At 33.2% G+C, this 25479-nt stretch overlaps 3 protein-coding genes and 1 non-coding gene across 5 annotated transcripts; 1 reads left to right on the top strand and 3 right to left on the bottom strand.

Annotated features, from left to right (window-relative positions):
• Window positions 1-929: 929 nt before the first annotated feature.
• On the bottom strand, window positions 930-7051 carry LOC104115241 (membrane-anchored ubiquitin-fold protein 3-like). 2 transcript variants are annotated; one of them, XM_070196024.1, is made up of 4 exons: window positions 6648-7051; window positions 3479-3649; window positions 1186-1245; window positions 930-1021 (listed from the first exon to the last, which is right to left on the bottom strand). In XM_070196024.1, the coding sequence occupies exons 1-3, from the start codon at window positions 6775-6777 to the stop codon at window positions 1190-1192; spliced, it is 357 nt and encodes a 118-aa protein (XP_070052125.1). In that variant the 5' UTR covers window positions 6778-7051; the 3' UTR covers window positions 930-1021; window positions 1186-1189. The 2 variants fall into 2 exon arrangements, with proteins under 2 accessions (XP_070052125.1, XP_009624121.1); XM_009625826.4 differs by having other exon boundaries at window positions 930-1245; window positions 6648-7048.
• A 4650-nt stretch (window positions 7052-11701) lies between these two features.
• On the top strand, window positions 11702-15896 carry LOC104115230 (uncharacterized). The gene is made up of 7 exons (XM_009625815.4): window positions 11702-12120; window positions 12469-12631; window positions 12832-13032; window positions 13131-13376; window positions 14732-14879; window positions 15027-15255; window positions 15347-15896. Exons 1-7 carry the CDS (start codon window positions 11802-11804, stop codon window positions 15682-15684), a joined length of 1644 nt encoding a protein of 547 aa, XP_009624110.1. The 5' UTR covers window positions 11702-11801; the 3' UTR covers window positions 15685-15896.
• A 2740-nt stretch (window positions 15897-18636) lies between these two features.
• TRNAQ-UUG (transfer RNA glutamine (anticodon UUG)) lies at window positions 18637-18708 on the bottom strand. The gene has a single exon. It is a non-coding gene; the product is annotated as a tRNA-Gln (tRNA).
• Window positions 18709-19780: 1072 nt separating this feature from the next.
• LOC104115221 (uncharacterized) lies at window positions 19781-24144 on the bottom strand. The gene is made up of 3 exons (XM_009625807.4): window positions 23787-24144; window positions 22312-22581; window positions 19781-19980 (listed from the first exon to the last, which is right to left on the bottom strand). Exons 1-3 carry the CDS (start codon window positions 23986-23988, stop codon window positions 19925-19927), a joined length of 528 nt encoding a protein of 175 aa, XP_009624102.1. The 5' UTR covers window positions 23989-24144; the 3' UTR covers window positions 19781-19924.
• Window positions 24145-25479: the final 1335 nt, after the last annotated feature.

Raw genomic sequence — 25479 nt, 5'->3', positions numbered from 1 at the left:
AAGTTTATACATTTCTATTAAGTCCTTTCACATATTACGTTGTCTTTATTAAAAGCCTAGCACTACTTGGTACTTAGAAACCAAATATGGGCGAATGCAACATAAATAAATAACTCGTGAAACTGCTAGTTCCCAAGTGCAAAAGCAGGTCCTGTATACCTTTTTTCTTTTTTAATAAACCTTTAAGAAGTTGAATATTTATATCAAAATCCTAGCGATCGGGAAAATATGGTATCAACTTGGGAATTTAAAGGATGGAAATTGGAATGCCTAATGCTTTAATGCTGAATGTTAGAATAATGGGTATTTAGATGGAGCTTGACATGAATAGTCTTACTAAACTTTATCAAAATCAAAAGGTAATTTCTTTACAAATGAAGGGCTTAATGTGCAGTAAAGGAAGCACGTGTTGCTATTGTGGCAATTAGTTCCTCGGATGCGATGTTTCACGGCCATAAAGTCCCAATTCAGTTTGTGGGTTTGATTGCTGAAGCGATGACAAATAGGACAATTAATATGTCCGATGCAAAAGAGCTGATCCAAATGCTGAACAAAGGATGTACAGCATCATGGGATTGCAGCTTGTGAAAATATATGGTACTGAAACAATATGAAAGCTAAAGTTTTCACCTCTTTTTGTCGTTCCTCTAGCTGTTTACTACAGTATGAAGTTTCTTGAGAAGGCTTCTTTTATAGGTGGTTCTCAATAAAGGCCTGTAGCTCATTCGGTCAGTTAGTAAGCACTTTCATTGGAAAATAAACTTTTTTTAGCATTTGTGTGGGGACAAATGGAGCATGTTAAACTGCTTTTTACGATGAATTATTTGAAATACACTAAAAACTATCCTAGTCTAGGAGGCAGAATAAGTTCTGAAGTGTTTTAACCGCAACCATTAAACGGTCTACGTCAAATAATAATTGACCCGGAGTTGAACAACAAGAACTGGCTAGAATCCTTCTGCATGTAATCCAGCCTTGCTCTGTATTTGTGTATAAAAATCTGCAATTACAAAATTTACACCTACCAAATTCATGAAAACAAATAGACGCTGTTACACTGAAATGCTGTTCAACAAACAAGTAATAATGAGCTATCAAACTGTTTCAATTATTGACTCTCTTAACTGAACATCACAGCTGCGGTGTAAACCCAAGAATATCACAAAATTAAACCGAATCACTTACAAACTCACAATATGGCACACGCGCAGACGCTTTTCTTTGGAGTCTCGTCCATCTTCTTTTCTGTTACATAAAGAAAAGTTTCAGCAACTAAAAAAGCAAATATATGAATTTTTAACACCACAATCCTGACTGTAAATACTTGTCAAGTATATGAAAACAGGCATAGGATTGGACTTATACGTATCTGCAAATAGATAAACTTTACAACAAAAGATGCACGGCTAGGGGTCAAGGATGATCCTCAACTAAGCATTAGAACAAAGTGGGTTCATGTCAAGATCAGAAGGTGCAAATCTTCTTTAAAGTACAGCTATTGAAGCCTAAGATACACGAGAGACAAGTTTTTTCTGAGTACCAGAACTTAGCATTAGACAAAAATAGACATCCGCGAAACATTACTGGAGGGTATTAATGAAAGAGCTAACTCGAGAGTAATTTTCAAAAACAAAAACCCACTGGGATAGGATTCAGTTAAGCACCTTGACATGAATATATAACCAACCACACTTCAACAGGAAAGGTCAATCTGTTAGCACATTTAGATCTTCAGAAAATTCAGCAATCAGGCCAACCACAAACAACCAACAGGACTTGCCTCTTTGGACGTAAGAAGAACGAGAAACATAAAGATATACCACAAACATGCATTAATGAAGGTCATTTATCAATGTGTTTCCTTCTTAGTAGTTAGCTCCAGCATAGTATACACTTATGTTGATTCCTTTAATATACTTTTAACTTTACTCTCTTTAATACCCCACCCACCAAGCTAACATCCGAAGCTACCATTGCCCACCTGATGGTGGTAAAAAGAAATGAGACTAAGATAAACAAATTATTGACTAAACCCAATAGCAAAAAACAGTCATCTCAATCTATATAAAAATATTTCTATTCTTGCAGGCTCATGAATATGATAATAACATGGAATGTCTCAGTAAAAATAATTAATGAAGTAAGAGATGCTTTACATAGATGACCTAACCTCCTGAGTCTCCCCAATATAGTGTCTAGTGGTGTTTTGGCAAGTTTCCTGGACCATATCATTTTTTAAACCTTTTTTGGTGAATATCAATTCTAATTTTGTTTGTTCTTGTTGTTCTATACAAGCATCGCCACAATTTATGCTCTCTTGATCAACATAATCACAATATCACTTTCAAGCATGGTATATTTAGGAGATGAAACATGGTATATCCAAAAATGATGCTCATTCAGTCCCAATTTATGTGACGGTATTTCCTTTTTAGTTTGTCCCAAAAAGAATGACACCTTCTATATTTTAAAATAATTTTACTTTAAGCTTCTCATTTTACCCGTAATGAGATGATTTATAGCCACACAAATATCTATAACTTTTTTGGACCACAAGTTTCAAAAGTCTTTGAACTCTGTACGCAGTCAAACACCATCATGTAAATTAGAACCGAAGAAATAATGTTTTTTCCTACATGTAGCATTTATTGAATTAGGTGAAATTAGACTTGATTACGCATGCTCTTAATTGTAAGCTAATAGTAATTCCAACTATGTCATGATACGCAACCATAATTAATATTCTGTAGGAGATTTCCCTAGTTGCTTTAAATTTAAGGTAGGCTTGGACCGCTTGGTAAGTTGGTATGGAGCAACTCTTGCATATGTGGATTGTATGAATCACTTGAAGTTGGAGGCATATGAAACACTATACTGTATGACATAAGCTAGATTTAGGTTTTCAACTAGATCCTCAGGTCAAGCAGCTTACGAATATACAGTTCAATTTGTAGTAAACGCATTTGACCTCTTTTAAAATGAAGAAATACCATGCAAGCTTAAACGTAAAAGATCAGTGATTGAGTCTCCATCATTTGAAAAATTAATTAAGTATTGTATCTATGATGGTTGCAATGAGGTTCTAATTTCATTTTCTCTGTTCCAAATGCAAAAAATTTCAGTACTCCATATGAAAGACTGCAACCAAAACTACATATTTGAAAATCTTACTCCACGGCAAGAGCCATAGCAATCATCAATTTTGGCAAGTACCATAGACATTTTCTTATAAAGTAATTAGGCGAGAACCATTAAACAGCAATATGTTAAAAATATGGTATGTAGAACTTACTATATTGCTAAACATTCAAGATATTGAAAAGGAGACAGAAGAAATTTTTTTTCCTCTATTTTTCTGAAAGCAAATATTTAGTTAGGTTAGATAACAGAATCACCAATATCCTAAAAAACAAACACATCATACACAAAAGGGGAAAACCAGTACATATTGTCTACAAATCTAGTAAGAGGAACCTACCTGATTTTGATTTACCTACAGATGGCTGTACAACAGCATGCATGGTAATCACACCATTAGGTAGCTCGCCGAAAGGTGTTTTACATTGACCAACAGTCTTGTTGTTTTCCAAAATTTTCCCAGCACTTATCAACTTTACATCATTTGCTGCCTTGGGTGCAATTCTTTTATCTGCCAGGAAAGCATGACAACTATATCTCAGCAAAACAGAGTTCAGATAGACAAAGGTAACAAGAACCTCTGTGTGTGTGTGTGTGTGTTTCTTTATTATATGTGTGTGTGTATCTTAAAAAGGGCGTTATGCCAGTCCCAACTTATATTGATAATAGTAAGCTAATAGAATGAAATTTTCCAAACATTGTAGGTTATAAAAGATTTTGACATCAATATACTTTCTTGCATGACAAAAAGCAAAATAGGGATAGCCAAATTGCAGGTTATAACCAATTCATCTCAACCAAAATTCTTATACTGATTTGATCATTTTGCCGTCCAGTGAGGGTTGGGTTTCCAAAAGACATGGATTTAGGTCCCATTTTGGTAGACTTAAATACTGAACTAAAACTCCTTTTTTAAAATTTTTTAATATCAACCAGCTATGCTTCAATCTCAAGTTAGTTAGGGTCGGCTATATAAATCCTCTTCATCCATCTCTATTTAGGTCCAATTTATTACAATACCAAATAATTCTTTAAGACGTTCTCTAAATCGAACACCTATCTCTACACGGATACAAATATCTTACCAGAATAAGAAACTTTTGAGGAACACCGGGCATAATATAGTAACAACTGAACTTTAATCCCAATTACCTAGTATCTCCTATATATTCTTGCTTCCATCATGTTCCTTTCATAACTAAATCCATATTGATTCCAAGAGATTTTAATCTTTTGAGACAGCTTCCTCCAAGTGATTTTAAATCCTTTTTGTTCCTTTGATAACTAAAAATCCTGTCAATTAAATTCAAAAAACGTTATAGATTTTCAATTTAGATGTAGACGCAGTTTTAAATGTTGACCGACTAGTTTTTCAATATGAACCTAAAATTTTTGTTATCACTAAAAGATTCCTTGCATGACCTTTTGTTAACAATTAATGATCACTTTGACAATTATATATTTATATTTATCATCTAGTGTTACCCTCTCAAAGACTGAGCTCATAGGTGATAACACGCAAGATTAGCCCATTGGTGCCTACATTAAAGCGTCACCTAAGTGAGGCAAAGTGCAAAACCTAGGCTTCACCTAGCTTCAGGGCTTGAGTGTTCGTCAAACATCTAACAACTCTAGGCCAAACCATCTCATGACCTTCTCTCATTTTACTCTATATGCTACTTGCACCTTCTGTTAGACAAGGTCATCATTAATTTTGTCTAATCTTGTATCGCCACACGTTCATCTTAATATCTGCATGACATTCATCTTGGGATATGGTAGGACTCAAATGTGATAATTTCTAATCTTGTCCAATCTTGTATAACCTACGTTCATCTTATTGTCAATATTGATATATTTGGCCTCATATGTAATGATCTTTAATCTTCCAAAATTTTGTATATCCGTGCATGCATCTTAATATTCGCATTTCTACAACATTCATCTTTGCAATATGTTGGGTTTTAGACGTGCAGCATTCAATCATCTGGCATTACTAGTCTCAAAATCGTTCTAAAAACCCTTCTTTAAGTACATTGATCGGTTCCCTTATTGGCTGACTTGGGTTCTCTATCTTTGGGTAATGAGCTCAAATGTTGCATTTTTTTTTTTTGTTTCTTTTATAAAATAGAAGGCTTGATTCATGCCACCGACACATTCTAATATCCCAATTTGACAACTATGAGCCCAGAACAAATGAAACTTAAGCGAATAATTTGATTCGGAAGTCACAAGTTTAGAGAATCTTCTATTCACATTAAAGGCAAAAACAGGACAATCGATTGACCAAATCAGGGTCCTAAATCTTACATCACACATACTCGACCTAAATTACTTCATCAAAAAAAGAACAAAATACAGGTGAACATGTTTTACTATGATATTTGGCTGAGAAAAGTCAATGAGTTGGCATCCGTTTCTACTTTCTCCATATAATACAACTAGTAGAGAAAATACCAATAATGCAGTCACTAGTATGTTACTTAATATATCATGTGTAAAAATCATTAAGACCTCCATAAAAAGAATGTTAGCATGTAATTTGTAAAATTTCACAAAATTGAGCATTTGTTGATTAAATGAAGGATGCAAAATTATACTAGCAAGATGATTTATTTTTCTTCTAATCAAGATGATATACAAGGTTAATCAGCAGCTTTCTCAACAACTATTATAAAGCATGTGACTCATTTCCCATATTGGTTTAGCATCTCGACCCATTAGTTGAACCAATCCAATTCGTTTATAGTACAGTAGCATATCAACATATGCATTGACTCCTTAACATGTCTTGTGTTCACATGGTTAATTCAGATTACTCTGCCAGTGGAGAACTGGAGTACATGAAAGAAATAGAGGGATAGGAGAGACTTCCTCTGTGAAAATCTCATATTTGTTAGTGGAGAATTCGCAACGGAAGAGAAATTGAGAAGATCTGTGACCAAATAAATACAAGAACTTTCTATTGGGACTCCAAACAAGAGAAGAATATTCTCTCTTCAACTTCCTTTTTTTCCTTTTCCTGAAGATGAAGCTACAATACTATTGGGGCACTCTTCATGTTCCCGGACAAACTACAAATATAGAAAGACGAACCTAGATGAATTAAGCATGCATCATAATGTGAAACCAAAAAAAAAAAAAAAAAAAGGAAACAGATTCATGAGCAACATTTCAGCTAATTGATGTGAACTTTAGGCCATTTGCACATTAGCCTTATCAATTAAAATGTCACACAAAATCAATGGTTTAATTGTAAAAAAGGAATCAAAATCATCACCAGCAACAATTAAATGGAAACCCATAAAAAAAACTTTCGAACAGTTATTTGGAATACTGATTGTTACTGTGCTTGTATCATTAGATTTATGAGTATTCTAGCGTTTCTATTTGGACCATGTTTTCCAGCTTCCAGCAACAATGAGATATTTCTAGGAAAAGCGTTTCGATCATACTAAGCTAGCCCTCCAAATTTGAAGAGCATGAAAGAAGTAACTGTATATACTGACCTTTGGGCCATTCGGCGACAATTCTCTCTTTAAGCATAGCTATCGTGGAAGCCGGTGAGAAGCGAAACGGACCCACGTCTGATCCATCGAACAACCGAAACTTAACTTCTAACAAGTCCTCCTCCGGCATTTGCAATCGTCCACCACCCTCTTTCTTCTTTACTTTTTTTCACCTCCCAAACCTAAATAATAAATACCAGTATCTAGAGAGCAAAGGTTATAGAAAATTGAAGTATTATTCAGCTTGATTGCATTGAATTGAAGCTGGACCAAACGAATTACAGTAAGAAAGCTAAAATAAAAAGAGATGAAATTGGGGAACCCTAGAGCGAACGTGAAAGAAAAGAGAGTATGTGACTGAAGTCGATCGAGGGTATGAGGATATCTTAATTATGTATGTGACAGTTACGTATCTATGACTATAGTATATGTATATGTACGTATATATGCTGCGTATGTTATGCAATCGGGTTTTTTCTTTATTTTTTACCTTTTTTGGAAGTGCTCTTCAATCACTTTTCCGTTTTGGAGTTGGGAAAGTGAGATTCCGCGTTAAGTATCTAATCAGTGATTCTCAGGGTTACCGTCTATGGTTTTTAGATTTTTCTTCCTTATTTTTTGACTCAAAGAACCAAAATATATGGGAAAAAAATATAGTGATATTTTTATATATAACGCCCTTTTAAAGGGCGATATACCGTTAGGGGTCGTTTGGTAGGGTGTATAAGAATAATGCGAAATAAGGTGTATTAGTAATGCATAGATTAGTAATGCATGGGTTAGTAACGCAAACATTAGTTATGCAGATATTAATTTTTATCTATTGTTTGGTGTGGTGTATTAAAATTATAATGCATTGCATAATTTTTAAGAAAAATAATTGTTTACAAAAATGCCCTCCATATTCTCAAGCTTTTAGGGACTTTAAGGATAATTTTGTCTTTAACCAACCTAATGCATGCATTATTAGCCTTCGTATTACTAATGCCATGGTTTTCTATGCATTACTTATGCATACGATAATACAAAGTATGATGTATAACTAATACACACAGGTTGAAAAAATATACCAAACAAGTTATTAGTAATGCATAAAGTTAATGTTTGCATTATTTTTTCTAATACCTATTTACCAAACCATCCCTTAAGATATCCACATGGCACAGGAAAAGCAGATAAATAGAATTTAATGTATTGAAAGAGGAGTAGAGTGCTTGGTGGTGCAATGGTTAAAGGCATGGTATGAAATTGGTTTTGGCCTTGAGGTCCAAGGTTCAATTTGTTCCACCAGCGTTATTTTGTTTTCCTATTTTTTTTTCATTTTTCTTTTCTTTTCATTATTTGGTTTAAGTATTTAGATATAAATACTTTAATATTTATAATTACTTTTCAATGTAATTAAAATAATTTAATATTTATTAAAAAATTATGATTTTTGAATTCATTAAAAGTAAAAAAAAAAAAAGAGAAGCCTTTTATTATTTCGTTAAAAAATCTACCGATATTTTTAATAGTTGTTCTTTTGTATTATACGTAAAACAAAATTATTTTTTTCTCCTTTTATTTTTAAATTAGAATTATGAGTTTTATTTTATAGTTAAAATTTTCATAAGAAAATTTTAATTAATATATACAGTTTAATCTATTACTTGGAAATCTTTTATTTTTTAAGATTTTTCTTTTTAAATTTAGTTATTAATCAAAATTCTAATTATATTTTTTATATTTTTTCTTAAATATATTTTTTATTTCTCCTTTTATTCCTTGGCTATTGTAATTGTATTATCCATTTAAAATTTTTAAATAAGAATATGGTTGTTCTTATAATGCATTAGGATTATTATTAGCTAAGTAATGGAATATAATTCTTATATTCTTATTAGGAAAACTAATTAAATAGTTGCTCATAGACTAAATTTTTTCTAATAAAAATTATCCTAAACTAAACTAAATATAACCATTTAATTTATGAAAAAATATTTAATTAATTTTTTTATACTAAATTTTCATAAACTAAACTGTATTATAACTATTTAGTTTATGAACAATCATTTAATTAATTGTCCTTATAAGAATATGAAAATCATAATCCATTACTTAGATAATAATAATTCTTCAATTATAATTTTAACGATTAAATAGTTATAATAATTTATATTTAATAATAAAAAAGTTATAAGATTTATAATTAGAATTTTGATTAATAAAATTCATATAGTGTAAATATAACTAAAATTTTAATAACTAAATTTAAAAAGAAAGATATCAAAAAATAAAAAAATTCAGGCAATAGATTAAATTATATATATTATTCTCTTATGAAAATTTTAACTATAAAATAAAACTCATAATTCTAATTTGAAAATAAAAGAAAAAAAAATAATTTTTTTTACGTATAATACAAAATAACAACTATTAAAAATGTCGGTAGATTTTTTAACGAAATAATAAAAGGCTTTATCTTCTTTTTTTTACTTTAAATGAATTCAAAAATCATAATTTTCTGATAAATATTAAATTATTTTAATTACATTGAAAAGTAATTATAAATATTAAAGTATTTATATCTAAATACTTAAACCAAATAATGAAAAGAAAAGAAAAATGAAAATAAAATAGGAAATCAAAATTATGCTGATGGAAGGAATGGAACCTGGACCTCAAGACCAAAAACAACTCCATACCTAGCCTTAAACCATTGCACCACTTAGCACTCTACTCCTCTTTTGATACATTAAATTTTATTTATCTGCTTTTCCTGCGCCATGTGGATTCAATTATAGTGTCTTTTTAAAGGGCGTTATATCTTAGCGGGCAAACGGCCGTTAAGTTATAGCACCCTTTAAAAGGGCGCTATATATAAAAAGATCACTGTGTTTTTTCCCACATATTTTGGTTCTTTGAGTTTAAAAGAACCACATTTTGGTTCTTTGAGTTCAAAAGAACCACATTTTGGTTCCGGACTCGAGAAATTTAAAGGTACTCATGAGTCATGACTAAGGGGTATCATTCTCCGGCCTTTTTTCTTTTATTTATACACCACGAAATAATTATTATTAGGTTTAGATTTGTGTAATTATAAGAGTATAAGTATTATTGGAAAGTAATTAGAGATGGCAACATTAAGAAGAACAAATAATGAGCAAACAAGACCAAATAGTTAACAATACGAGAAAGAGTTTTTTTGGATAGGAAAAATCGATTCAAGGCACGTTATCAAGTGTAAATGGCAATGTGATATTCTACTCGTGAGATAACGAATCACTGAAGAATTTTCTAATGTGCACTTTAAAAAAAGTTCTACAAAATTCTTAAATCTCTCGAGAGCTTTTGTAGGAAAATGTGCTCATAAAAATAATTTTATAATGAGCTGATATGAGACCGCAGAAGAAAGTGAAATAATAAAAAGATCAAAGGATACAAAACGTCAAGTAATAAATTTCTACATGTAAATTGGTATTTATAAAGATTCAGCAACGTATCTAACATTACATTTTAATGAATGGATGTACCGTGGTAATACCCACATAAAAACAAGCACAAGCTTATACAATATTTAGTTGGTGTTTGGACATGCATTCCAAAAAAAAAAATTGAATTTGGAATTTCACTAAAATTTCAATTGAAGATGAAGTTGTGTTTGGTTATAATTTTTGCAACATATTTGGATGTCTTTTTTTTCAAAACCATAAAACATGATTTATACCCACAACTTATAAAAAATATCAAAACCATCCCAATTTGATTATCTTACTTGAAATAAACAATCAAAATGCTATTGTTTAACTGTTATCATATTCTGCTTTACTGCAATACACATAAGATGCAAAATCAATATCACATTTTCTAATTCTACTAATACACAAAGAAGGTATTTAAGCCAAAAACAACATAAATATGAACAACTACTGGGGTTATTTTATAAATTTTAAAAATACAGGGTAAAATTATAACACTAAAAACTAGCAAATTCTCATTTTCAACTGAAATTGGAAAATTTGGTAAGAATGGGATAACCAAACATTATTTTCAAAAAAAAATTTGGAAAAAAGGAAAAAAATTGTATGTCCAAACGGGCTCTTAATTTGACTTCGGGGAGATTTAATCTTCATGAGAAAATCAGTACTGACTAATACTTACTCCGATCCACTTTAATTGATTTTTTTTGGATATTTTTATATGTATTAAGGAATTTATCTTTTAGCATTAATTAACAATAAAAATAACCTTATTAACCTTAATTTGTTCATTAGAAATATAGCAATACTCCTATGCTCTTTACTTCAATGGAAACTTTGAAAATAAAAAAGTTAATTACTTCTTAATATATGAAAAAATCAAATATTATAGACCACAAAAAAAAAGGTCAAAAAATCAATTAAAATGGACCCGAGGGAGTACAACGTTTGGCTACTCATAAATGATACTGGCATAAGTAACCTGGAACATAATGTGAAACAAAAATGCGAGTATTAGTAATACATAGTTTTAAAATACGAAAATGCAACTAACCCTCATAATAGTAAATATATATATATATATATACATAGTTTTAAAATACGAAAATGCAACTAACCCTCATAATAGTAAATATATATATATATATATATTTTTTATGTAACAAATAAATAAATACATTACATTATACATCGTATACTAATATGTAATATATCAACAAAACATTCAACAAGAAATAATATCTGCATTATGCATTCTTTATATTACTAATCCCTGCAATGGTAATTCTTGTACTACAATCTGTGCAATGCCAATTTACGCATTGTTAATCCTTGCATAATTTGTCTATTAAGTCAAACGAACCCCAAATGTATCTACTACTTTCTCTATTCTATTTTATATCTTTTAGCACATAAAAAATAATTATTATTATTTATATTTAACATAATTAATTTATAGTCATGCAAACATCATTTTTTTTTAAAATCTTAAATACGTGTCAGTCAAATAGTTTCCAAAAATATTCATATAAAATAAAAATGGAAGTACTACTAGATACTTTAACTGTATAACATAACATTGTGGGAGATAAATAAAGGAAAAAGAAAGACTGGATCCTAGGTTCGGGGTGAAAAGTTTAAGGCTAAAAGCTGGCCAGGGGAGAAGTAAGGTATTCAGTATTCACACGGTGAAGAAATGAGGATCCAGCTGGGATCTCGCCGGAGGCGACTGTCTCTCCACCGCGCACTCGTCGCCACTGCAATTTTCACAGTCATTGGCCTATTGGTCCTAACATTGAGGTCCGTCGATCCATCTACCCACCTCCCAATCACCACCTCTGACTCTGAAAACAGAGATGCTAAGCCAGCTGATATTACAAATCTTCGCTCTGATTCAGCTCAATCACTCAAAACATGCGCAACGGTTGAGGAGATGGGCGAGGCCTTTAGCCGTGAGTTCTCAGAGGAAAGTTACAGAGTCAGGAATATCATCCAAAATCACTTTGCTATTAATGGTACTTATTAACTAACTTCATTTCATTTCATTTTACTATTATCTATTGGATTTGTGAACCACAGCTATGCTTAATTTTTTTATCAAATTGCTGGAAGAACTGTTACAATTTCGGAAAGTTAGTTAAGTTATATACACCGACATTGCAATCAATCAGTGTAATTTTACCTGTTATGACAAGTTACCAATGCTAATTAATAGTACTACCTGTTAATTATCTCGTAAATGACCTGATTGTGTAAATATTATTTTTACATCATGAGTGCATAGAACATAAATTGCTGAAAATTTAATTACCATTTTGCATGGGACTATCAACGGAAATCATTTCATACTGTCTCCTTTCTAGGTGCTTCGAGAGTCCGAGCTCTGCCGCCAGAGGAGTTCTGCAGGCATGGTTTTGTGTTGGGGAAAGCATCAGAAGCAGGTTTTGGTAATGAGATGTACAAAATCTTAACTGCGGCAGCATTGAGCGTGATGTTGAACCGGTCGTTGATAATTGGGCAAACCAGGCATATATTGGTTCTCTCTCAAGCCTTTCTATTTGTACATATCTAGTTTCGGATTCCATATTTCTTAACTATTTCTCGTATATAAGTGAAGTTCTTTTTCTTCATAATAAATAATACTACGGATTATGCATAGTTGTAGTGGCCTAGTACTCTGGAAATATCTTCTTTATTGTCTAATTTTTGCATTTCCAAAATTTCAGGGGTAGATATCCTTTTGAGGATTTCATCTCTTACTCCAATATTTCCTTCACATTGAAAGAAATCAAGCACCTTTGGAGACAGAATGGTTGTCTGACCAAATATGGGAGGCATCTCGTTATCAGAATTGATGACTTCCAGAAGCCAGCACGAACAAATGTTCTATGTAGCAATTGGAGGGTTTGGGAACAGCCTATTATCTGGTAAATGAGAATATCATTCACATTATTGTTCTCTCCACTCTTCCTAAAATTTTACAAAAGAAAGAGTAATCATTTCGATGCTGACTTTGTTGGTACAGGTTCCAGAATACAACAGATGCTGTGGCTGCTCAATTTTTCTTGAAGAATGTACATGATGAGATGAGGATAGCTGCTTCTAATTTGTTTGGAAAACCAGATGACCTTCACCATAGGCCTAATGTGTTTGGGGAGCTAATGAGACTTCTCATATCTCCGTCAGAGAATATTCAACATGCTGTGAACTGGGCACTAAGTGGTGGTGCTGACCCTGATATTGCTCTACACATGCGGATGCTTATGAATAGGTAGTGTAACTGAAAGTTTATTCTTGCCTCTGCATATAATAGGTTATTACTATATAACTTTCTGAGTTTTTTTTCTTTTGTAAAAGAAAAAAAACACTTGCTGAAGTTGAAGGTTGCTGGTAAAAACTAGTAGCTGAAGTAACAAAGTCTCAGTTAGATTAAGATAATGTGAAAAAAGTTGAATAGTTTGGTTGGTCTCTTACCAGTGTTCTATAATAGGATAAAAGCAAATTTTGTTGGGTTTAAATAAATCCAGAAAAGAAATGAGTCAAAAATTGCACAAGCTCTTGCTTATACTATTCTATATACCACAAAACTAGTCTCCTAAGATATTTAAGCTCCAAATTCAAAGCTGGTTCTTTTAATCGTAGAAGCTCCAGTTTCTTTCTGTGCATAAAGTCAATATGAAGCAATAGGCTATCGTAATTCTACATCTTCTTCCCATTATCTTTCCCAATGCATGAATGAACAGAGATTATTTGTCCTCCAGTGCATTCTTTCTGATATTAGTGTGATTGCAGTAGATAATCTTCTTTTGATAAGTTGCACAGCATATAATCTTTTACAAGATGTTTGGAAACTAGTGAAGGGAAAAGGAGAGAAAGGGAGGGGAAGCTTGAAATTTTTTTCCCATTGTCTGGTTTGGATGAAGGAAGAGCAAGAAAATGAGAGAAAATTATTTTCTAAACCGAAGAAAGAAAAGAAAATAACTTTCTTTCATTTCTCTTGCTTCTTTGTGATATTTCTTTTGCTCCTTCTAAAACTAAGGATTAGTTTTTCTTTCAACAACAAATGGAGCTCAAGATAGCATTGTTGATTTTCTTATTACTTTACTTGGTTAAGTTATTGTTCCAAATTGTATCTTCATTTTGAATTGTGAATGCTTGAAGGGAAAAATAGAGCATTTAATGCCTTTACCTATCCAGACCTTATGCTATGTGTGATTTTTCGAGACCTCAGGATCTAGGTAAATATGACCCCACTTCCACTTTGGTTAGATGATATCAATAGTTCACTGACTTGCGTGGGGTTTTCCTGTTCATTTTCCTCTTTTTTTTGTGTCTATCAGAAAGAAAGTAAAATTGGGAGAAAATTTTCTAGATGAAATTAATTTATCCTGCCTTGGAATACTTGCAGTTTATTACAGTGATACCTTTCCATAACAGAGCTTGTAGAAAAAGATTTGATGCTGTACCTTTCCACTGCATTTGGATCATACATGTAGCGGGGACAGTTGATGTTGTGTATATTTGCTGTTTTTGCAGTAAACGATTTTCAGTAGATTGTCAGAAAGAATTAACATGAGCCCGTACTCTGCAGTTAATTATCAACTTTCATCCTTTATATTTTCTCAGGTCCGTTAGAGCAGTTCAAGCAGCTTTCTCTTGCATCAGAAAATCTGTGGAAAATCTAAAATTGACGTCCAAGCCCAGAGTAGTTTTAGTTTCAGATAATCCTTCTCTGGTCAAAGATATTGCTCCAGACTTGAATCAGTTTGCAGAAGTAAGCTGGTTTTTCCAATTCCCTTGTTGCTGCTTAATCTTTTAAGATAACAGGAAGCACTAGTTATCAGAGATCCAACTTGTAGTGCTCCGACTTCACAATCTAATGGAACTGGGTTGTTGACATGCTTTTATTTGGTTTTGCTAGGTCCTTCACTTCGATTTCAAAAGCTTTAAAGGAAATATATCTGGCAACTCACATGTTCATACTCTCAATTTTAGAACGAAGGATTGGGGTACAGCACCAAGATGGGTTGCATTTGTTGATTTTTTTCTTGCTTCACGTGCAAAACATGCAGTTGTCTCTGGGGCTCACCGGCGTGTTGGGACCACGTTTGCTCAGCTGGTTGCAGCGTTGGCTGCAGCTAACAGCCTTGGTAACTTTTGTAACTTCACAGAGGTTTAATCCCACCCTTTAGTGAATATGTCTCTTTTTTTATGTTTCTCACTCAAATATATCTTACTCAGATGATAGATCCTCTGCTGGATCAAACTTCACCTTCCTCAGTAGCTTCCAGAGTAACTTGCTTGCAGAAGGTCTAAAGAATCAGATTGGTTGGGGGCACGTATGGAACCGATTTGCTGGTACGTTAAGCTGCCACAACCAATCTAAGCAATGTGCTCATACTCCTATTCTTCCGCCTGCATGGTGGGATGGACTTTGGCAGTCACCTATTCCACGGGATGTACACAGAATGGAAGCATATGGCATCCGCCTTTCTGGTTTTGGGACATTTGATGACAATCAGCTACACTCTTTCTGTAGTTCAAGGAAGCAATTTGTGCTTACCGTTCCATTAATTTAGATATGTTGCTAGTTATATTCATTGGGGATTTCTCCTGGTCATGCTGATTTTATTTTTGGCATTGATTTATTTTTTTCCAATTGATTGTGCACTACTTGAGCTGATGCATGTCGAATGCTGTTGTATTTCCGAATGGTTGGAACAGATCTTAAATACCTGGAGTTTTACTGAATTTAAATTACTAACAGTGGCATTAATGCCAAATTCTAAAATATTTGAAATCGGCTGTATGAATTTGGATCTTCATTCTAATATTCAATAACTTTGGTCTTTTTTAAAAAAAAAATATTAATCTTTCTTTATGATTTTCTATTGATATACACATCTTTAGCTTTGCTAAAGGTTGTCTACAACACCTCCTGGGATGCTATCCCTCACCAGGCTGCCCTTTGTTGGTATTGTCTATATAAATCTTTTACTTACATTGTGTTATGCTTTTCGGATGTTTGTAATGATATTGAGAGATTGTAGACAATTTTGCTCCCATGTGACTTAATTGCTGCATGAAAATGTTGATCCACCAAAAAGCCGTTATACACGTTTTTTCCTTCGGTGTTATTAGCTACCCTAACAATGGAATTACACCCACCTAGTGCTAACTTTAGATTACAACAGAAAGCTGAACACTTGATACACATAAATAGAAAGTAAAAGCAAGTATACGCGGTCGTCAAGTAATAAAGTGACTCAAAGTCGGATGTCGAACCCACGAGGACTTATGATTAACTATTAACTAAATTAGCCTATCTTAATTATCTAAACAAGAATTAAATCTAAAAATATTTTATTCTAACTAATTAAATAAGAAAAATATAAATAATAAACTTTGAACAGAGGAAGAGCAGATTTTAATGATATCAATGTAATGAAAACGATCTAGGGTTATGGTCTATCTAACAATCCTATTGTATTCTTCAATTGAATTGACCGACTAATTTATCTAGCTTATTGGTTGACAGGGTTAATATTGCTCATAAGAATCTGTCGAGTTCTTACTCGCCTATTCAAGCTAACCTAACGCCTATATGTCTATGGAGTTAGAATCAACAAGAACGCATTTATAATTCCTGTAAATCAACCAAGCAAGGTAATTAGGTATATGTCTATCCTAACCACGAATCCGTTCCCCGATGCCCGAGTTCAAGAACTTGCCCTACTCAATCCTATATGCAATATAGAATTCCCACTTTCGAGTTCAATTCTAGATTCGTAGATAATATTCAATTGGTGATCAAGCAATTAAATAATTAAGTGCAAGATTGAATAAATAAACTAATATGATAAATCAAGAAGTCAAAATCAATATCCGAATAACAATAGTCATGAAAGAACCACAACCCTAGAACGTGAAGTTTAGCTCCACATAGACATGGTAGCCAAACAACAAATCATACAAAGAAACATAAAAATTACTAAGTTTGGTGGGAGAAAGATGAAACTTGATGAATTCCGGCCTTCACAGCTTTTTCCTGGTTTTTTTCTCTTCCCAATATGTTAGATAACCTAAAAGAGGCGTTTTTAGCTTATATATTGCGTACAAAAGTCGTGGGCCAAAGCTCTCCCATTCCTAGTCCAATTCGGCTTCAGGGATTGATGCTAAGGTGGATGCGACGCATCCACCTTGTCCTCCATTTCAATTTTTGCCTGCGAAGGCGGATGCGACGCATCCACCTTGTCCTCTATTTCTCAGCTTCGCATGCGATGGTGGACGCGATGGCACAACTTCACTGCTAAGGTTGCATGCAGGATGATGTTTTCCTAGGTTGGATGCGACGCATCCAACCCTTCTTCCTCTAGCTAAACCACCTTTTCTTCATATTTTGCACTCCGAACACCTTAAATCGTCACACATAACTTAATTAGTCATCAAACCAATAATTACACCATGTTGGGTGTTTTAAAGATTAAATAACATCAAAAAGTGGTTAAAGCATGGGTAAAGTAACATTAACACATATCGAAATATGCCAAACATCACTACCCCACACTTAAACCTTTGTTCGTCCTCGAACAAACCATCATATAGTAGACGAAACAAAATTAAACTCTTATCGTTCAAAGCACACTGCACCTATGACCGTGGTTATTTGCTACAATTAGGCTCTAGACTATGCATCAACACACTTCCCTTTTCTTATGCCCTTCTTTAAACATATTCGAACAAAGACAACATGCTCACAACAATCCTAACCTCAAAAACCGACTCACATGTCCCAGAAACTCAATACGTTTCTCCTTGACTACCACCTCAGAAAACATATCAAACGCCTCCTTCATCTGTTTCATTGTCGGCTTTCTTATAATACTCCCAGCACTTCTCATTCAACTTCTGGTTGCTAATCACACACTGGCTTGAAATGCTTCCCATGCTCAGCAATATCACTCTTCATCTTCTCATGCCGCATATTGATTTGTTCTTCAATAGCGACGATCTCCTCCTCAGCAACTGTCCTAATCTCCTTCACCCCTTAAGCATCTCGTTCCTCTGCAGCTCAAAGTTGGCTAACCTATTCACATCGGGAACATCAAAGACATCACCACTAACACGCCTCTTCATTGCAACAAATTTCTGGCAATCCTCTGTTGTCAACCAGTCCAAAAACCTCAACCACTTATCCCAACTAGTATTAGCAATATTCTCCAACTTCCTGGCCTGGTACCCGGCAGATATCATAATATCAATATCATCAGGGGTCGTGTTGCGAAAGATTCGTATCAACTTCAAATACTGATAGGGTAGAAGCCTATTCTCCATCAAACCCTTGTCAGTAAACAACTCCTCCGGCACCATTGACTGCCCGAATCTTTTTCTCTTCTTCGCAAACATGCTCCCACTTCCAGTTGCAATCTCAAACTACGCCTACGCCACAACAAACATTGTATCCATAACACGTGGAGGATGGGGGAACAAGTATAAAAAGAAGCCACAAATGATGCAGAATAAGAACTGTAAGGTCTCACCGGGATTCGAACCCAGGTCGCTGGATTCAAAGTCCAGAGTGCTAACCACTACACCATGAAACCAATTGCTAGTTTGAAATAACTTGAAATTAAATAATCTTTATTTACCCCGTCAGTTGAGTCACAATACACTCATGTTAAATTTACTCAATTATAATTTTTTTGGGCGCCAAAAAATTCCTTAAAAAGAAAAACAATGACAATTGAACTCGCAGTTGATTGTCTATGGTCGAACGTCACACATGCCTTAGAATAGCTTCTGGTAGTGGCTTTAGGAAATGACATTTTGTATGTAACGTGAGGGCTGCCTCTAACGTTCCTCATTCTGTGTTCTATTTGTTGAATAGGAGGTTATTCATTTCATTTTTAGATAGTCACAAACTGGGAGACAGTGTATGTTACATGAGAGGTGGATTTAAAATTTCTAGAACATGGGTGCACTATTAAAGAAAGGAGGAAAAATAATACTTACTGGGAATTGATCCATGTTTCTTTGAGTAAATAATTAAGTATTGAACCAAGTGCATCATTCAACATATATAAAGCATGGGTGCCAATACATAATATTTGACCAATTCTAGAAAATACTTACATAAAATATCTAGTTTGGTAGAGGAACCATTGATTCACGTGCCCTATAATTAACACTAAAGATCCGCCCCCGTGTTACATGAAATTGATTTTCAAATATACTCGCGAGCCACATGGAAATAAAAGCAAGGGAGCTTCGACAACCTCATAATCGAGTGCGCACAACCTGAGTCCATCACCAATAAAGATATATGATTGTCGAAACTCGTGAATTAGTTTCTGGTTTCTTTCCTTTTGGGGTGACTTGTGAGGAAAATGTTAGTAGTAGAACGCTCTCTTCCGAGAGGAATAGGAAGAAAATATAATATCGTAGTGCAGGGAGTTTGAATTGGAGTGAGGATTAGTAGTTAAGAGTTTCCATTCTGTAGTCATAGCTTTGACTCCTGGAGTATTTCATATTGGACAAGCATTCTGCTCATCGTAAAACGCATGTTCTCATGCGATGTTTGTTCCTGTCATTTATTGCGTTGAAAAAGTAAATTATATAACTTCACATCTCAAGCACCCTGCAATTCTTACTTAATGGATGCAATAGAAAACCGTATTTTCCAAAATGTATTCATCTCTTAAAGTCCAGTCCTTGATCAGGAAACAAACATAAAGTATATACTTATCATCTGCAGTAAGATAAAACATACACATGATCGTCCATAACTATTCAAGAATGGGTTTATTACATCTGAATCCATCAGGAGCACAACGTCCTTTCTAGCAATTCTTGCAACTCTCCGCTCTTGTATGCCTCTGTAATAACAAAAAAAAATTGTAACTTGTTAGACTCCAATCAGCACGAATCAGAACTTGAGGCAAACCATGATGAAGGCAGCAGCATTGAGTGCTCAAAATTTGTCTTTGCGCTGAAGAGATGAAAGCTGCAGTAAATTCCAAAAGATAGTATAATACCTAGACGCTTGTTATGATTAATAAGCAAGTGGTCTACAGTCAAAGTGTAAAGAAGTTTACCCCAGTTACATGCTTAGACAGCCAACAAATATCAACGTTGAAGGGTGATTGATAAGATGGAACAGGGAGGTCTTCAGTAGAATGGAGATCAACATAGCAACCTTTCTTACAGGTTCTGGAAAGAAAAGAGATGGGAGGGATACTATTGAAGGAGGAGGAGCTCAAAAGAAGGAATTCAAGGTCAAGTCAAAAAAATCACTAGTAGTACAGTATAGATTATAGGAGGTGTGACACAGGCACAAAATATGAGGTGATGAAAAAGGGAGATAATACTACAACAACAACAACAACAACCCAGTATAATCCCACTAGTGGGGTCTGGGGAGGGTAGTGTGTACGCAGACCTTACCCCTACCATGAGGTAGAGAGGCTGTTTCCAATAGACCCTCGGCATCCTTCCCTCCAAGAACTACCTACCTTGCTCTTGGGGTGACTCGAACTCACAACCTCTTGGTTGAAAGTGGAGGTTGCTTACCATCAGAGCAACCCCTCTTGTGGTTTAATAGAAATAATAATACATGAGATAATAATACATGTTGTTTTAATAGAATGGTAAATGCACATGCAAGTTACGATTTGATTGAAATAATATATATTGATGATCGAGAACTGGAGAATGAAGGGGAACTCCAGGAGGGATTAATTTCACAATGCTAGCAATTGTATACTGAGAAAACTAACCATCAGTGTTACGACAATACCAATCAATCTTATTCACCACAGGAAGAATTCCCTGATTTGTTCAGATTAGCCTCACATCCAAATTCTAATTGTTCAAGCCATCACTCTTATAAATCAGAACTGCTGCTTGTGTTTGAGATTCCTTACAGATTGCAGTGACTAGGGATCCAAATGGTCAAACAACTCATGGTCAGGTTGCAGGTTTTCTAAGTAATAATCTTGGAATTTAATGCACTGATCTATGTCATAACCTTGGAACTAAACGCACTGATCTTGACAGAAGGAAAAGTGGTCTTCCCAGTGGAATCCTTCTACGTTTAATTGGATAGACTGTAGAGGCAGGATGGAAGATGTCCAATATACATGGAAATATCATCTGGAAGACAAAGCCTGCCATAGAGGTAGCCTCCTTTGGGCAGACAATAGGATGGAAGTTGTCATACTCAAGATTATTTAACGAAAAGGGAGAATATGTGGAGCAACGGAAACTACATGTTCATGCCTTGGGTAAAATCAGTGAATAACATTTTCAACACTGTGAGGTAGCTAAAGATATCGAGAATATGTTTAGACGTCTGCAGTGAATGGGTTGTGTAGAGACAATTCTTGAGTGCCCATCCATATGGAAAAGGTTCCCGGTTGGAAAGACAGTAAACAAATTTTGGGAACACGGGGATAGAATCCCTTTATTTCATTCTCAATTAGAGTTAATTTAGACAGATTACAAGTTTGAGATCTTAAATTGAGGGACTTGAAAGTAAGAGAGCAATTTGATAAAAGTATGACAAGGTTAGTAATAGAAATGCAAGACTCAAGAGATAGCAAAGATATCCTTACCCATATTAAACCATAGTTTTAAAAGAATCGAAAAGAAAACAATTTAAAAAGACTTCAAGAGATCTGAATGACTGGAAAAGAACTACCTTAGCAGTTGAGTGTTGGGGAAGAGAAGACATGATCAACAAGGTGAACTATTTGGCATAGGAGGTTGAACTGAGTATGAGTGTAGAGGATTCTTACATTCTCTCCAAACTATTTTGTGGTAGTTATGTTTGATCTTCACAGCAACAAGTGCCCAATCCCAGAGTTCAAGAATTATGATAATTCACCATATCGTGAACAAAATTCCAACTTAACAGTAGTTCATCAAAATAGCAAACAACCAGGAAAGTAAGAATTATTCACTAAACCTACAAGTTTGTCAATAAAATCTAAAAGGAAACAAGAAATTCCTTCGTGAGAGACTAAGGTCTGAATCCCGGCAAACACAAAAACAACTAGGTAATTTCTTCCCATTTGCCTAAGCATGGGCAATGTTACTTGATACTTGTGCTAGTGCGAAGCTTGTACACAGTAGAATAGTCGAGGAGAACGCATGTTCAAAAATAATTTTTCTTTTATGCATATCAAAGTATCAATTTGTATACCTACCTACAGTGATGTCACAGCCACCAAAGAACTCCCCATCAATGTAGAGTTGTGGAAAAGTTGGCCAACTGGAATACTCCTTCAATCCTTGACGAAGTGCTTCATTTTCAAGGATATTTATTGTCTCGAAGGGTGCATTTAGCGATTTTAATATCTGTACAACGGTATTTGAGAATCCGCATTGTGGAAAGTCCTTGGTACCCTTCATGAACAGCACAATTTTTTGTGATGTGACAACCTTATCCAGCGTATCCTTCAAGTTAGGATTCAGAGCTACAGGAGCATGAAGGTGCATCCAAACACATGTCAGCAATTCTTAATTCTTTGCAGCTAACAAATTAAAGAATACACAGACGAATTGATAAATTCCAAGTATAAGCAGAGAGAAATATAAAAACATAAAATGATAGACAAAGGCTAAATGAGCAAAAGGACTCCCTTGTGTATATCAGAAGTTTACAAGAAAAAAGATGCACACAACCTGGAGCAGCCAAAAGGTCGGATGATAACAGGTTTCTCTATGACACTTATTTGCAGGCATAAATCGAAAATTGTAAATCTTATCTGGATGCTTTACTAAAAAGCATCAAGCAAGCATCTATTCCGCCAAAGCCTGATTGAAAGGATGTCATTCACCAAAGGTTTCTTTTCAACAAGACCATCCTTAACATCAAAACTCTTCTCAATAACCTACAAACAATGCCAATACAGAGGACGTACAATATCCTCGAATAATATCTACTTTCATCTAGATCTTGCTTCACGAATTGCCTCTGCTAGCAATCAAGGATCTTCTACTAAGTGAGCTTCTACCAACAAAGAGAATACTAACAACCTTGTTGGTATTTAATATACCTTGCACAAAACTTTCAAGCTCTCTCCACCTCTGAGACTAACCTCCCCACCTCGCAGGACTGGTAAGAACTTAAATCGATTGGCCAAGTATTTATACTTGGGATCTCGATCTATGAATGCTTATAAAAATGAGTGACTTTTTCACTAAGCTATTTACTTTGTTTGCATTAATGATAAGAATTACATCATTAACAGCTATTTGAATCTAAAAAGTCATTCTTTAGAAAAAAAAAATCTAACAAGTCATTCTTTAGAAAACAAAACGATCCCAAATTGTGCATAAGATCATGGTTTAGACAAGCCAATAAACAGATACTATAACTTACTACTAATTAAAACGCAATTAATTCAAGTCACAAAAGGCAATCTGCCAGAAAGAGGCATAGATTTGCCCTCTTGATTTAGTATCTAAGTTTCACCAGAAAATTCTCAATAATCTGACATTACCATGTACTTACTTCCAACACCATTAAAAATCAGACGCTTATACACAAATTCACTCAACTACACAAACAAACACAGAAGAAATAAACACATAAAGAGAGTAATTTTATTGAGAAATACCTACACAGATTTAAAAACCCTAATAAATTACTATTCTAAGAAATTAAGAATCCATTTACCAGATAGACAACAAACAGATCTTAACCGTCCGGCCTGGTTTCCGGTAGCAATTGAGATAGTGGGATTGTTGGAGAACCGAAGAGCACGAGCGAAAGGAGTAGTAGGGAGCGGTAGATAAAGATCCGCCGTGCGTGACTCAGCTCTAATGGATGGTGAAGTCCTGAAAAGCTGAGATTGAAGAGTTGGAATTGCGAGCGACATGGTCAATGCTTATCACTTCCTGTGATGAACAGTGCTACTCTAATATTTATCCCCACGCAATCAAATAGCTCCTAACCTTAGATTTACCTTCGAAGGACCCACCATACAAGTGATTGTAACCTGCAGTAAATACAGGGTAGGAGTAAGTTTTGACTCAAGTAATAGCACAAAAGGGTGCACTATTAAACAAAACTAGTGGTCGTGGTCAATATTAAAAAATATTAATTAAATTAAATTATGATAGGCTTGTTTGAACATATTAGAATGTATTGCTTTCATAAATTTTAATTGCAAACTTATTTGTCAATATAATATACCTAATAATAAAATCTCTATTAAATTAAAAGGACTTATATAGTCATTGAATAACTTTTTTGTTCTATATTTTTCTTTATTCTATTATCAAATGTTTAATATTTTTATATTGTTAATAGAAATTTTTATTAGTATATTACTTTATTTAATATTTTTGGCTGCTTGCTTTTTTTTTTATAATATAATAGAAGATATATATTTTATTACTCTTGAAATATATTTTTTTATTTTAATTTTATCCTATTGTTCTCAATAATATTTTCTGAATGTTAATGAATAAAATCTCTATTAAATTAATGACACTTATATAGGCATCGAATAATATGCTTGTTAGGTATTTTTCTTTATTATATTATCCAATATTTAGTATTATTGCATTGTTAATAGAAACTTTTATTAGCATATTACCTTATTTAAATTTTTGTATGCTAATTTCTTTTTATAATATAATAGAAGATTTTTTTTATTTTTTATTTTATTCTATTATTCTCAATAGTATTTAATGAATAAATAAACTTTTTATTTAATATTTTTGTTTACTACTTTATTTTTGTAATATAATAGAAGATATATATTTTATTACCCTTGAAATAGTTTTTTAAAATTTTTTATCCTATTGTTCTCAATAATATCATCTGAATTTTAATAAATAAAATCTCTATTAAATTATAGAGAATTGTGTAGTCATTAAATAACTTTTTTGTTAAATATTTTTCTTTATTATATTATCCAATATTTAGTATCATTGCATTGTTAATAGAAACTTTTATTAGCATATTACTTTATTTAATATTTTTTTTTATAATATAATAGAAGATATATATTTTATTACTCTTAAAATATTTTTTTATTTTAATTTTATCCTATTGTTCTCAATAATATTTTTTGAATTTTAATGAATTAAATCTCTATTAAATTAAATACACTTATATAGGCATCGAATAATAGGCTTGTAGGGTATTTTTCTTTATTATATTATCCAATATTTAGTATTATTGCATTGTTAATAGAAACTTTTATTAGCATATTATTTTATTTAAATTTTTGTATGTTACTTTATTTTTATAATATAATAGAAGATTTTTTTATTTTTTATTTTATTCTATTATTCTCAATAGTATTTAATGAATAAATAAACTTTTTATTTTTGAAATAAAATTATTTAAAAAAACAAAG

The sequence above is a fragment of the Nicotiana tomentosiformis genome, chromosome 2 (genome assembly GCF_000390325.3).
Source record: "Nicotiana tomentosiformis chromosome 2, ASM39032v3, whole genome shotgun sequence".
In the NCBI taxonomy this organism is placed as follows: domain Eukaryota; kingdom Viridiplantae; phylum Streptophyta; class Magnoliopsida; order Solanales; family Solanaceae; genus Nicotiana; species Nicotiana tomentosiformis.
The sequence above is the reverse complement of the archived record's forward strand: the minus strand, read 5'-3'. Positions and strand labels throughout refer to the sequence as shown.

Coding starts and splice junctions, on each gene's coding strand:
- LOC104115230 (XM_009625815.4), top strand. CDS start 11,802: ATGAGGATCCAGCTGGGATCTCGCCGGAGGCGACTGTCTCTCCACCGC. Junction 12,121..12,468: donor AAATCACTTTGCTATTAATG/GTACTTATTAAC, acceptor TCTCCTTTCTAG/GTGCTTCGAGAGTCCGAGCT. Junction 15,256..15,346: donor GGCTGCAGCTAACAGCCTTG/GTAACTTTTGTA, acceptor TATCTTACTCAG/ATGATAGATCCTCTGCTGGA.
- LOC104115221 (XM_009625807.4), bottom strand. CDS start 23,988: ATGTCGCTCGCAATTCCAACTCTTCAATCTCAGCTTTTCAGGACTTCA. Junction 22,582..23,786: donor ATCTGTTTGTTGTCTATCTG/GTAAATGGATTC, acceptor ATGCTCCTGTAG/CTCTGAATCCTAACTTGAAG. Junction 19,981..22,311: donor TGGCTGTGACATCACTGTAG/GTAGGTATACAA, acceptor TTGTTATTACAG/AGGCATACAAGAGCGGAGAG.
- LOC104115241 (XM_070196024.1), bottom strand. CDS start 6,777: ATGCCGGAGGAGGACTTGTTAGAAGTTAAGTTTCGGTTGTTCGATGGA. Junction 3,650..6,647: donor TGTCGCCGAATGGCCCAAAG/GTCAGTATATAC, acceptor CTTTCCTGGCAG/ATAAAAGAATTGCACCCAAG. Junction 1,246..3,478: donor TGTAGGTAAATCAAAATCAG/GTAGGTTCCTCT, acceptor TTTATGTAACAG/AAAAGAAGATGGACGAGACT.